At 43.4% G+C, this 14703-nt stretch overlaps 1 protein-coding gene across 1 annotated transcript; it reads left to right on the top strand.

Annotated features, from left to right (window-relative positions):
* The first annotated feature begins 4743 nt into the window (after positions 1–4743).
* On the top strand, positions 4744–12753 carry LOC115127794 (ras-related protein Rab-40C). The gene is made up of 6 exons (XM_029657410.2): positions 4744–5423; positions 5641–5701; positions 5793–5853; positions 5987–6064; positions 7881–8103; positions 9997–12753. The coding sequence occupies exons 1-6, from the start codon at positions 5270–5272 to the stop codon at positions 10299–10301; spliced, it is 882 nt and encodes a 293-aa protein (XP_029513270.1). The 5' UTR covers positions 4744–5269; the 3' UTR covers positions 10302–12753.
* The last annotated feature ends 1950 nt before the right edge of the window (positions 12754–14703 follow it).

Raw genomic sequence — 14703 nt, 5'->3', positions numbered from 1 at the left:
ACAAAAGAATGGTTGTTTTTTTCTTTTTTAAAATATTTTACCAGATCTATTGTGTTGTATTCTCCTACATTCCTTTCACATTTCCACAATCTTCAAAGTGTTTCCTTTCAAATGGTATCAAGAATATGCATATCCTTGCTTCAGGGCCTGAGCTACAGGCAGTTAGATTTGGGTATGTCATTTTAGGTGAAAATTTAAAAAAAGGGGTGGATCCTTTTAAGATACTGCTTGAAGAGGTAGGGTTGCAGATGTTTTCAGGAGATGGGTAGGGACTCTGGTGTCCTAGCTTCAGTTGGTTCCACTATTAGGGGGTCAGGAAAAAAAAGAGCTTGGACTGGTCTGAGCGTATACAGTGTATTCAGAAAGTATTCAGACCCCTTCACTTTTCCACGTTTTGTTACGTTACAGCCTTATTCTAAAATGGATTAAGTTGTATTTGTTTCCTCATCAATCTACACACAATACCCCATAATAACAATTTTTGCTAATTTATGGAATTTTTTACAACTGAAATATCACATTTACAGTAGTATTCAGACCCTTTATTCAGTACTTTGTTGAAGCACCTTTGGCAGTGATTACAGCCTCGCATTTTCTTGGGTATGACGTTACAAGCTTGGCACACCTGTATTTGGGGATTTTCTGCCATTCTTCTCTGCAGATCCTCTCAAGCTCTGTCAGGTTGGATGGGGAGCATTGCTGCACAGCTATTTTCAGGTATCTCCAGAGAGTTTCGATCGGGTTCAAGTCCGGGCTCCGGCTGGTCCACTCAAGGACATTCAGAGACTTGTCCTGAAGCCACTCCTGTATTGTCTTGGCTGTGTGCTTAGGGACATTGTACTGTTGGAAGCTAAACCTTTGCCCCAGTCTGAGGTCCTGATCGCTCTGGAGCAGGTTTTCATCAAGGTTCTCTCTGTATTTTGCTCCATTCATCTTTCCCTCTATCCTGACTAGTCTCCCAGTCCCATTCCGCTGAAAAACATCCCCACAGCATGATGCTGCCACCACCATGCTTCACCATAAGGATGGTCCAGATGTGACGCTTGGCACTCATGCCAAATAGTTAAATCTTGATTTCATCTGACCAGAGAATCTTGTTTCTCGTGGTCAGAGTCTTTAGGTGCCTTTTGGCAAACTCCAAGCGGGTTTTGTGCCTTTTACTGAGGAGTGGCTTCCGTCTGGCTACTCTACCATGAAGGCCTGATTGGTGGAGTGCTGCAGAGATGATTGTCCTTCTGGAAGGTTCTCCCATCTCCACAGAGGAACTCTGGAGCTATGTCCGTCCCCAGATCTGTGCCTCGACACAATCCTGTCTCGGAGCTCTACGGACAACTCCTTCGACCTCATGGCTTGGTTTTTGCTATGACATGCACATCAACTATGGGACCTTATATAGACAGGTGTGTGCCTTTCATGTCCAATCAATTGAGTTTACCACAGGTGGACTCCAATCAAGTTGTAGAAACATCTCAAGAATGATCAATGGAAACAGGATGCACCTGAGCTCAATTTCGAGTCTCATAGCAAACGGTCTGAATACTTATGTAAATAAGGTATTTCTGTTTTTTTTTCTTCATTTTTATAAATTGGCAAAAATGGCAAAAAAAACTGTTTTTGCTTTATCATTATGGGGTATTTTCTGTAAATTGTTGAGGGGGGAAAATAATTTGATCAATTTTAGAATAAGACTGTAACATAACAAAATGTGGAAAAAGTCAAGGGGTCTGAAAACTTTCAGAATGCACTGTATATGGCTTGTTGCATCGGGGCTATAGACATATAATCCATAGAAGGGTTATGGAACCTCTTACCCTGGCAACTTGACTATTCATCTCATGGGTACACTAGAAATGGCTGCCAGTCCTGACTTGAATGGGGACTGCCATCTGTGGATTATATTTCTATGGTTGGGTATAGCCCTCTGTATAGCTGTTTGCCTTTTGCAAATTTAAAAATAGAAAAAACGTACAGTTTGGAAAGCAAATGCCTACTTCTGACAAGAGAAGACTAACCTGTCTGTAGAACCAATAGTAAAAAATGTTTCTCAACAACTCCCGTTATTTTGCAAACAGCAGCACTGTTTTTCTAAGTAGGGGACCTCATCTTGAGACAGGCTATTGCTAAGACTCGTGCATCGGCCATCACCGTGAGTAGTAGCATATGGCTTCGTCTTCATTATTAGGTGAGTCAGTGTGCCATTGGAAATGTTATTTAGTAGCCTACTGTGGCCTATAATGTTCCCCGTGTGTAAAAATCCTAAAAACACCTCAGGTCAACTGTAGCCTACGCCACATCGCAAATGTTGTTATAGTTTTATTATAAAGGGGATATTTCTTCAACAGTAATTGTACCGCGCTTCGAATTGCATCTTGGTGCATGGATTTGTATACATTACGAGAAGAAGAAGAAGAAGAAGTCTTGGCCAAAGCATCCATGGAATTGTTGCATGAATTTGAAAGTGCGGCAAGTGAAGTGTGTGACAATGAGTGGAACATGGTGAAATCAAAGAATGGAAACAAAACTAGCTATTCAAATAAACGTGTATCTGTCGCATACACATATTTAGCAGTTGTTATTGTGGGTGTAGCGAAATGATTGTGTTCTTAGCTCCAACAGTGCAGTAATATCTTACAATACAAATACACGACAATAAACACAAATCTAAAAAGTTAAAGAATGGAATTAAGAAATATTTAAATATTAGGACTGCCAATAAATATATGATGGGATGTATGAATATTATGGACAGTATATGAATAGAAAATGTAGTATACCTGGGATAGAATAGTATATGTACAATAGTTGAATAGGATAGAAAAGCAGGGTGATTTTGTTTAGTTAAAAAAAAGAAATTAATCTTTTGTATGATTTTTTTCACCCCACTTTGTTTCCTTTTAGGGATACTTATTATCCACCTGCACAGTAGGTAGCTTCATGCAAATCAAATGGTTGCGAACGCCATTATACCAGAGAAGAAGAAGGGAAAAAAGGAAAAAGAAGAAGAAGAAAACCGGCAAACTGGATGTAAGGATATATAAGTTATCCTGTAGGAACTTTTGTGCCGAATACATTACGTTGTTACAGGTGTCAAGCATATGGGCATATGGCTGCAGTGTGTAGGAGGGAGGTTCCTAGGTGTGAGAAGTGACCAGAAGGGCATGAGACAAAGGAATGTGTAGCATTGGAGAAAGTAGTGGTACACTTGAAGTAGGAAGTTTACATACACTTAGGTTGGAGTAATTCAAACTTGTTTTTCAACCACTCCACAAATTTCTTGTTAACAAACTATAATTTTGGAAAGTCGGTTAGGACATCTACTTTGTGCATGACATAAGTCTTTTTTCCAACAATTGTTTACCAACAATTGTTTACAGTTATTTCAAAACTCACTCTATCACAATTCCAGTGGGTCAGAAGTTTACATACACTAAATTGATTGTGCCTTTAAACAACTTGGAAAATTCCAGAAAATGATGTCATGGCTTTAGAAGCATCTGATTGGCTAATTGACATAATTTGAGTCAATAGGAGGTGTACCTGTGGATGAATTTCAAGGCCTACCTTCAAAACCAACATATTGTGGGAAGCTCCTGGAAGGCTACCTGAAACATTTGACCCAAATTAAACAATTTAAAGGCAATGCTACCAAATTCTAATTGAGTGTATGTAAACTTCTGACCCACTGGGAATGTGATGAAATAAATAAACACTGAAATAAATCATTCTCTCAACTCTTATTCTGACATTTCACATTCTTAAAATAAAGTGGTGATCCTAACTGACCTATGGATTTTTTACAAGGATTAAATGTCAGCAATTGTGAGAAACTGAGTTTAAATGTATTTGGCTAAGTTGTATGTAAACTTCCGACTTCAAATGTATGTGTTAATTGTAGGGGTGCCCATGGGGCTGGGGATCAGAAATGTCTCGTGCGAGGCAGGTTGAGGTTTCCAGGGTTAGAGTAATGCAGAAGTTGTCATATGCTGAGCTAGTGAAGAAAGTAGAGGAAGATGGGTCAAGAGGGAGTGCTGAGAGTAGTAGATCTGTACCACTACAGAGGTATAGGCCAACAAGTGATATATGTTTTAGTAAGATTGGATCTTTATCATTTATAGCAATGGTTATCAACTGTTCTGCAGGGATGGAACGTAAGTCGCAGAAACATTTGGTTGTTGTGGCAGCTACAGAGAAGTATTTGGGTGTGCGAGACTTGACATCTGAAGAGTTACAGGGTGTGTTAAGTGGTGGTGTCCCATCCTTTCAGGTTGTTGGCCTGAGGTAGGACTAAATATATTTAAATAGTGGAGTAGGGTGGTGTCATGGCTAGGGCCATTCCCCCCAGAAATGTCTGGGAACTTGCAGGTGCCTTGGTGGAAGAGTGGGGTAACATCTCACAGCAAGAACGGGCAAATCTGGTGCAGTCCATGAGGAGGAGATGTGCTGCAGTACTTAATGTAGCTGGTGGCCACACCAGATACTGACTGTTACTTTTGATTTTTACCCTCCCTTTGTTCAAGGACACATTATTCCATTAATGTTAGTCACATGTATGTGGTACTTGTTCGGTTTATGTCTCAGTTAGTGAATATTGTTATGTTCATACAAATATTTATTAAGTTTGCTGAAAATAAACGCAGTTGACAGTGGACGCTTCTTTTTTTGCTGGAGTTGAACTCAGGTGGCGGTAATGCAACATATATTGGATGCCAACCGCTAATAAACTTAATCGAAGAAGAAGAGGCACCGGCAAACCGGATGTTGATGCTGGCAAAAGCAAAACTTTGGGTGATGTTATTTGCATTGCTTAGCTACTGACGCGCACACGAAGGCAACTAATTGTTATTTATGGACTCTTAAATGAAGTACCATTTTCGTTTTGAATTAACATTTCAAAAACAATGTTTTACATCGTAGAGGACATTTGGTTTTGGAGGCAGAATGGCCCAGATTAATGTTTTCGTAACCAAGTTTAGGTAGCTAACGTTAGCACGGGTTATTTTCCTTTCACATAAGTTACTAACGTTAGGTAATGGATTTTCAAAGAAAACATGATGGAATTGGAGATAATTCGTGCTCAACGCTCATTGTATATTTTGTAGCTAGTTGTGTGCAACACTGCTAGTTAGTAACCTTCATTTCTCTGTGGCTAACAGTATCTTTAGCTAGTAAACAACGTCGTTCGCCCTTAAGTATTCGACAAGGCATTCCACACACAACTTCTCCCACCCGCAGTCGAGGATCTCCAAAACTCGGTCTTAACTTGATACCAATGCGTGGGATGATGGCTACACAGGGCAGCCCTGTCAAGAGTTACGACTACCTCCTGAAGTTCTTGCTGGTTGGAGACAGTGATGTGGGGAAAGGAGAGATCCTAGACAGTCTGCAGGACGGATCAGCAGAGTCTCCCTATCCCTACAGCAGTGGTGAGTGTATGTAACTAGTTAGAATACATCAAGTGTTTACATTATATGAAGTATAAACATACTAGTCCGTGTTTATTTTTACTCTGGAATCAAACTGCCCATTTGCCATTGTACTCTCCATCCTAAGCTATCAATCTTGTTGATGAAAAATCAATCCCATGTAGTTTGAGGTTAAGGTTGGGCTGGCTGTCTGCTGTAATCATGTTTGTTTTCTCAGGGATTGACTACAAGACTACCACAATCCTGTTGGATGGGAGAAGAGTCAAGTTAGAGTTGTGGTACATGTAGAAAATACTTGTCTAATACTTGTAGAAAACTCATTGACAGAAAGCTAAATGGAATCTAACAGGGTCATTCTTTGTTCAACAGGGATACGTCTGGACAGGGTCGATTCTGCACAATCTTCCGGTCATATTCACGTGGGGCACAGGTGGGTTAGACCCCTTCATTCCAAATGCTTCAGATTCTAGGCTATATCATCTGTGTATTCGGGGACAAGCGGACTGTTTACTGATTTAAAGATGTATTGCTTGTTCATGTCCCCCCACTCCCCCAACCCACAGGGAATCCTGCTAGTTTATGATATCACAAATGGCTGGTCGTTTGATGGCATTGACCGCTGGATCCGGGAGATCGATGAGGTAAGCTAGTTTGCTGACTGATCATTTAACACTGCACGTCTGACGATGTGACTCAAGTCTTCATTCTAAACAGCATATCTGCCTCATCATGCTGCAGTAATAGCTCAACTGAAATCCACCATACCGGTTTGTAGATGGTAGAATCACTAGCCATGTAGAGCTATTGCCAAGCAGGCAGGCTGTAGTCTGAGGATCTGCTGTTGTTATCAAAAGACTCCCCTCTGGCAAACGGTTTAGGTCAGTCACGACCAAAACCTCCCACAACCTGAATAGCTTTTCCCTCTGTGCTGTGGCCTTCACCAACTGGCCACTGGTACACATTCTATCTTCCCGCTCATCGACTTTACACTCTGCACTATTGTGGCAGCAGGTAGCCTAGTGGTTAGAGCGTTAGGCCAGTAACCGAAAGGTTGCCAGATCGAACCCCCGAGCTGACAAGGTAAAAATCTGTCGTTCTGCCCCTGAACAAGGCAGTTAACCCACTGTTCCTAGGCTGTCATTGTAAGTAAGAATTAGTTCTTAACTGACTTGCCTAGTTAAATAAAGGATAAATACAAACAAACAAAATCCGCAAGGTTGCAAACTCATCACTTTTTGGAGATTATTTGCCATTTTCACTTCAAAATAGGTTGTCCACGTGAATCTTGTCGATCCGGGGAAAAAATGGAGGAGAGGCCGAAAATATCTTCTCCCTGCGCGATCAGTAAATGATGGTGCGTTTCTCATTTAGAAATGAATGACTGAGCACAGAATGCTTCCCTACGCCTCCTACAAATAGAATATTCAACAGAGTTAAGAGTGTGACGTCATATCAGAATGACTACTTCACCCAAAGTCACGTGTGACAGCTGTGAGCCGCTAGCCACATCCCCTAACCAGCCATTAGTCTACCTCAGCTGCTCCTCTCCATCTGTTCTCCGTCAGTTTATAAATGTTATTAAGCTGTGATGGCGAGCTGGGGTGTGCAGACAGTGATGAGGTTTGTTGTGACATTTGTTTAGTTATTGGAGCGGCGTGGTTTCATTTCTCCAGTAAGAACAAGCAGGGCCAGTCTGACTAGGCTTCTCTGTCACGCAGCCTCTTGAGTGCCACTGCCAGAGAGGAAAAACAGAGCAAAGTGACAGTCATGCTTGCGTCTTTACAACACTGAAAGCCACTCAAAAGTTATGCCCCATGTTACCGGAGCTACCTTCTCCCCTCTCTCCCGTGAATTGGTGCACATTTTTATATAATATTTTCAACCATTGTAGCCGGCCGTTTTAAACTACTCGCGGCCGCAAGTTTTTGGTTTGATAACAAACAACCTTGTTTACCCATGCTACCTGGCTGGCTAGCTAGCATCATGGTACCTTGTCTGTGCACACATTTGGATGGCACCGGAAAAAGGGATAGATAGTCCTCTCAAAGAGATGCTTCAAAGGTAGAATGCATATGCCTGATAAATATATTCTAAGCTAAATCAGAATCTAAAATCTATTTTTTTCTTCTTCTGGTTTTTCTGTTCCTTAAATTCTGTTTGGTGCCTAACTTTTGGTGTGTGTGTGAAGAGTAGTCTAAAGATGGTTTCATATAGGCCTAGTAGCTGCACCATTTCACCAAGAGAAATTCCTGGACATGCAAATGTATTTACAGAATACAATACAGAATTCTGCTCTTCCTGTTTCCTTTCCTGCTTTGAGAAGGCCGGTGTGTTTCCTGTTCGAACAGGGTTTGTGTGTGATTTGATTCAAGGAATCGTAAACAAGATGGGAGTTGTTAACAAAACAACCCCTTCTCTCAATATCATCCTTCTATTGCTTTCTCTCCTTTCCCCCAGCATGCCCCGGGGGTGCCCCGCATCCTAGTAGGCAACCGGCTCCACCTGGCCTATAAGAGACAGGTGCCCACGGAGCAGGCCCGCGCCTACGCCGAGAAGAACGGCATGACCTTCTTTGAGGTCAGCCCTCTGTGCAACTTCAACGTCATCGAGTCGTTCACGGAGCTGTCGCGCATCGTGCTGATGAGGCACGGCATGGAGAAGTTCTGGAGACCAAACCGAGGTGAGGAGACCAGGGAAGACTAAAGTTACAGCCACTGTAGGGTCTTTGGTTGGGAAGTCTTAGGGTGCATTAAAACAATGGGAAAGGTCAAAGGTTATTGTTGGTGTGAGGAAACTTGGGCTTGTTTGTTATTTTATGTTGCTACCCTTCAATTCTTTGATTTGATTGATATATGGAATATATCTAAACTCAGCAAAAAAAGAAACGTCCCTTTTTCAGGACCCTGTCTTTCAAAGATCATTTGTAAAAATCCAAATAACTTCACAGATATTCATTGTAAAGGGTTTAAACACTGTTAGGCATGCTTGTTCAATTAACCATAAACAATTAATGAACATGCACCTGTGGAACGGACATTTAGACACTAACAGCTTACAGGCGGTAGGCAATTAAGGTCACAGTTATGAAAACGTAGGACACTAAAGAGGCCTTTCTACTGACTCTGAAAAACACCAAAAGTAAGATGCCCAGGGTCCCTGCTCATCTGCGTGAACGTGCCTTAGGCATGCTGCAAATGTAGGCATGAGGACCACAGATGTGGCCAAGGCAATAAATTACAATGTCCGTACTGTGAGACTCCTAAGACAGCGCTACAGGGAGACAGGATGGACAGCTGATCGTCCTCGCAGTGGCAGACCACATGTACCGATCCCGTTCAGGTGTTGTTACATCTGTACATCACACCTGTGGGACAGGTACAGGATGGCAACAACTGCCCGAGGTACACCAAGAACACACAATCCCTCCATCAGGGCTCAGACTGTCCGTAGTAGCGTGAGAGAGGTAGGACTGAGGGCTTGTAGGCCTGTTGTAAGGCAGTTCCTCACCAGACATCACCGGCAACAACGTCGCTTATGGACACAAACCCATCGTCACTGGACCAGACAGGACTGGCAAAAAGTGCTCTTCACTGACGAATCGCGGTTTTGTCTCACCAGGGGTGATGATCAGATTCGCGTTTAGTCGAAGGAAAGAGCGTTACACCGAAACCTGTACTCTGGAGTGGGATCGATTTGGAGGTGGAGGGTCCGTCATGGACTGGGGCGGTGTGTCACAGCATCATCGGACTGAGCTTGTTGTCATTGCAGGCAATCTCAACGCTGTGCGTTACAGGGAAACATCCTCCTCCCTCATGTCATACCCTTCCTGCAGGCTCATCCTGACATTACCCTCCAGCATGACAATGTCACCAGCCATACTGCTCGTTCTGTGCGTGAATCCTTGCAAGACAGGAATGTCAGTGTTCTGCCATTGCCAGCGAAGAGCCCGGATCTCAATCCCATTGAGCATGTCTGGGACCTGTTGGATCAGAGGGTGATGGCTAGGGCCATTCCCCCCAGAAATGTCAGGGAACTTGCAGGTGCCTTGGTGGAAGAGTTGGGTAACATCTCACAGCAAGAACGGGCAAATATGGTGCAGTCCATGAGGAGATGCACTGCAGTACTTAATGCAGCTGGTGGCCACACCAGATACTGACTGTTACTTTTGATTTTGACCCCCCCCCCCTTTGTTCAGGGACACATTATTCCATTTCTGTTAGTCACATATCTGTGGAACTTGTTCAGTTTGCATGTCAGCTCTTGAATGTTATGTTCATACAAATATTTACACGTTAACTTTGCTGAAAATAAACGCAGTTGACAGTGAGAGGACGTTTCTTTTTTTGCTGCGTTTATTTGGAATAATGAAAGGGGGTTGTCTCTTGCTTGCTGGGTTCTCATTTGATGGGTCAAAGCGCACTGGGCTCTCCTCGTCATTGACGCAACAGCAGCTGTCCCACCTGCAAAATAAACCAGCAACACAACTACATTGTTGTCATGTCCTATGCTATACAGTTATAGAATGTAATACAACTTGACTATGTCCTTCCCTGTCCATCCCCCTCCCCACCAGTGTTCAGCCTCCAGGACCTGTGTTGCCGCTCCATCGTCTCATGCACCCCCGTCCACCTCATTGACAAGCTGCCTCTCCCCGTGGCCATCAAGTCCCACCTCAAGTCCTTCTCCATGGCCAACGGAATGAATGCTGTCATGATGCATGGACGCTCCTACTCCGTGGCCACCAATGCGGCGGGCGGCGGCGTGAGCGGCAACAACAACAGCAGCAAGGGAAACAGTCTCAAACGCTCCAAGTCCTTTAAACCGCCGTCGAGCCCCCCCAAGACTAGTAGCAGCAAAAGTAACTGTAACATCACCTAGTGAGGGGCGAGGGAGGAACTTCTGAGGCCTCCCATTGGGCCTAATGCTATCGCTATATGGGGCGCTCGGGGTTCCCAATTTGGAGATGCATAAACGCACAACAGGAACTGTAAGAGCTGTGAGGGAGTCCAATATGGCTTTCACTCTTTCATAGCCCCCTATCGCCATCTTGTGGGTCGCCGTTAAAACCCACAGCTACCACCCACTGTGACCAGTAGAGCTCGCTAGCTTGTAGTCCTAAAACCCGGAAGTGAGTTACCTCTGGTTCGTTCAGCCTTTCCTATGGGGAAAGAATGGGGTTTTGGGATAAACACTGAAAATAAGGTCAGAGGTTAACACAGGCTTAGGAGATCTTATACAGTACACTTTGTTCTATGAGATAATATCAGTCAGTTAACATGACCTTTATTCATGTGCTTTTTTTATTACATAAATGCTTCAAAATTCACAAAGTGACGTTAACTGATGAAGATGATCTCCTAGAACAAAACGTACAAGATCTCCTAACCCTGTGTTTACCACAGACCTTATTTTCAGTGTTTATCTAAAAACGACAGTCATTTTCCCCATAGGCTTTGTTCATCGAACCATGGCGGAGTTAGTGCCTACAAAAAGACATGACTATTTCTCTCCATACAGCCTCTTGGACTTCAAGCTGTGACTTCATCACTCACCTTCCTGTCAACACTACAAGAGAGTATGAGGACTCTGAACAGATTCACTATTTAAGTCAAGACTTATTGTACATACGTGGTAATCGGTCGGCTTGTTTTCCAGCGGATTTGTTTTGCACTGACCTCTTACGTGATTCGTCTTTAATGTTTTGGGAGTTTGTGTTTGGGATTGTGTTATTATGCCTGTCCGTTGACTTTGTCCCTCTTCAATACTTATAGCCTATGTCTGGGTTGTGTTCATTTAGGGCATGCGATGGAAAACGTTTTGCAGCGGAAACCGAAAATTTGAGTTTTTTTCTTGAACAAGCTCATGTTGTCCTTTCTTGTTTGTCTTTTTTTTTTTTTTTTGCTGCTTACTGAACATGACCCTGGTTTGATATGGCTCAGAAACACATTGAGTGATTATTCTTTCCAAATCTCACACAGATTTGCCAACAAATAGATAATGTAAAATATTGAAACTGCAGCTAATTTATTTTATTTTATTATTAGCTCTCTGCACTCTGGCAAAGTATTTGTGTGTGTCTGTTTTAATGATTTTATTAGGAAGGTTAGTTAAGAACATTCTTATTTTCAATGACAGCCTAGGAACAGTGGGTTAACTGCCTTGTTCAGGGGTCGAACGACAGATTTGAACTTGTCAGCTCGGGGATTCGATCTTGCAACCTTTCGGTTACTAGTCCAACGCTCTAACCACTAGGCTACCTGCCGATCATCCATCTGTTGGTCTTCTTCTGTGTGTTGCTCTGTCTGTTGACTTGGGTCCTTGTCCTGTTTGGCACCAGAATGTATAACACCAGTCTGGTCTGTGCTCATATGATTGATTTAAAAGCAAATGGGGTCAAGCTGTTATAGCAAAGAGTCATTGTAGATTTCACTGGTTTCATTTCAGAATAATGGGTGCAATATCAGACTGCTCTCCCTCACTTTGCAGTTTAAAGGTATACTCAGCAATATGACGTAGATGCAGAAAGTAAACCACATGGGGGGGGGGACTTCCATAACAACTAAGCGTGAGGCTCTACTTCTATGCTGTTATTGTCCCGTGGCTACCAGGCTGTGAACAGTGTGAAGTGAACACAGATACTGTGTGAGAGTGAAGTCTTGCATCTTGATCATCTCCATATCTGCCGTGCTGCTCGTGGCAATGTCATTTAGCTGAGTCTACCTTTTAATGCTGATCAGAGAGCCAATGGTGTGTTGATCCATCCAGGGCCCTTTGCCCTGAGTGACCCTGTGAGTAACCAATATGTGCCTGGCTTTTTACCGGTATCATGATTTATCTTGAAGTATCAGTAGGATTTTGGGGGGAATGCCGCAAAGGGCTAAAATATCTTTCATCTGAATCACTTTGATAAGTGGTTATGTTAACTTGTGACTTACTAACTTTGAACTCCAGTAAACTTAAATGTATCCACATAAAGCAAAATCCATACAGGCTTAATAAAAAAAGAGTTCATATTCACAATTTTATTTATACCCATTTGTTTGTAAATAATATTCTGTTTTTTGTTGTCTTATATTTTTGTAAAGGACAAAATTCTTAATGTATTTACACTGAGACATTCCCTATGCTCACTGCAAGAGGGATGAAAACCAATGCATGACATTTTTCTCTGTTTCTACGCCCTTTTATTAAATAAAAGGTCAAGGAGAAGAATCATTATTCAGGGTATTATAAGCACTACCTGTATGTGGTATAAGCTGCTGAGTTGATTGTAAGGATGATGAACGGTTTTGCAAATAAATGTGGCTGCATAGTTGCCATGGAAATTAAACTGGTGTACCTTTTTATTCAAAATGATTTATTACTGAATAACTGTATTGTATACTTTTGATTAGTTGATTAAGTTGTGTATATTAAGTACTTACCCTACTCTTCCTGGGAACCAAACAGGAAACAAACACAACTAATAATATACACTGCTCAAAAAAATGAAGGGAACACTAAAATAACACATCCTAGTTCTGAATGAATGAAATATTGTTATTAAATACTTTATTCTTTACATAGTTGAATGTGCTGACAACAGAATCACACAAATTATCAATGGAAATCAAATTTATCAACCCATGGAGGTCTGGATTTGGAGTCACACTCAAAATGAAAGTGGAAAACCACACTACAGGCTGATCCAACTTTGATGTAATGTCCTTAAAACAAGTCAAAATGAAGCTCAGTAGTGTGTGTGGCCTCCACGTGCCTGTATGACCTCCCTACAGCGCCTGGGCATGCTCCTGATGAGGTGGCGGATGGTCTCCTGAGGGATCTCCTCCCAGACCTGGACTAAAGCATCCGCCAACTCCTGGACAGTCTGTGGTGCAACGTGGCGTTGGTGGATGGAGCGAGACATGATGTCCCAGATGTGCTCAATTGGATTCAGGTCTGGCCAGTCCATAGCATCAATGCCTTCCTCTTGCAGGAACTGCTGACACACTCCAGCCACATAAGGTCTAGCATTGTCTTGCATTAGGAGGAACCCAGGGCCAACCGCACCAGCATATGGTCTCACAAGGGGTCTGAGGATCTCATCTCTGTACCTAATGGCAGTCAGGCTACCTCTGGCGAGCACATGGAGGGCTGTGCGGCCCCCCCAAAGAAATGCCACTCTACACCATGACTGACCCACCGCCAAACCGGTCATGCTGGAGGATGTTGCAGGCAGCAGAACTTTCTCCACGGCGTCTCCAGACTGTCACGTCTGTCACATGTGCTCAGTGTGAACCTGCTTTCATCTGTGAAGAGCACAGGGCGCCAGTGGCGAATTTGTCAATCTTGGTGTTCTCTGGCAAATGCCAAACGTCCTGCACGGTGTTGGGCTGTAAGCACAACCCCCACCTGTGGACGTCGGGCCCTCATACCACCCTCATGGAGTCTGTTTCTGACCGTTTGAGCAGACACATGCACATTTGTGGCCTGCTGGAGGTCATTTTGCAGAGCTCTGGCAGTGCTCCTCCTGCTCCTCCTTGCACAAAGGCGGAGGTAGCGGTCCTGCTGCTGGGTTGTTGCCCTCCTACGGCCTCCTCCACGTCTCCTGATGTACTGGCCTGTCTCCTGGTAGCGCCTCCATGCTCTGGGCACTACGCTGACAGACACAGCAAACCTTCTTGCCACAGCTCGCATTGATGTCCCATCCTCTATAAGCTGCACTACCTGAGCCACTTGTGTGGGTTGTAGACTCCGTCTCATGCTACCACTAGAGTGAAAGCACCGCCAGCATTCAAAAGTGACCAAAACATCAGCCAGGAAGCATAGGAACTGAGAAGTGGTCTGTGGTCACCACCTGCAGAACCACTCCTTTACTGGGGGTGTCTTGCTAAATGCATATAATTTCCACCTGTTGTCTATTCCATTTGCACAATAGCATGTGAAATTTGTCAATCAGTGTTGCTTCCTAAGTGGACAGTTTGATTTCACAGAAGTGTGATTGACTTGGAGTTACATTGTGTTGTTTAAGTGTTCCCTTTATTTTTTTGAGCAGTGCACATAATACCATGTCACCTGTTTCTGCCTCATGCTTCAGTAAACAGGAGATGGCCCCTACCCTATGAGCCGTTCTGGCTCCTGCCCCATGAGCGGTTCTGGCTAGTGCCCCATGAGCGGTTCTGGCTCCTGCCCCATGAGCCGTTCTGGCTCCTGCCCCATGACTCCTGCCCTATGAGCCGTTCTGGCTCGCGCCTACATAATACCTACATACCTACATAATATTTTGCAAATTACACAATAC

This window comes from Oncorhynchus nerka, linkage group LG21 (genome assembly GCF_034236695.1).
Source record: "Oncorhynchus nerka isolate Pitt River linkage group LG21, Oner_Uvic_2.0, whole genome shotgun sequence".
NCBI lineage: Eukaryota > Metazoa > Chordata > Actinopteri > Salmoniformes > Salmonidae > Oncorhynchus > Oncorhynchus nerka.
Note: the sequence above shows the minus strand (reverse complement) of the source record. Positions and strands in the feature narration are given on the sequence as shown.

What these genes read in the sequence shown, in the direction of transcription:
- LOC115127794 (XM_029657410.2), top strand. Translation starts at nt 5,270, where the DNA reads ATGCGTGGGATGATGGCTACACAGGGCAGCCCTGTCAAGAGTTACGAC. An exon ending in TCCCTATCCCTACAGCAGTG is followed by an intron (nt 5,424 to 5,640) that starts GTGAGTGTATGT and finishes TTGTTTTCTCAG; the next exon opens with GGATTGACTACAAGACTACC. An exon ending in CATATTCACGTGGGGCACAG is followed by an intron (nt 5,854 to 5,986) that starts GTGGGTTAGACC and finishes CCCAACCCACAG; the next exon opens with GGAATCCTGCTAGTTTATGA.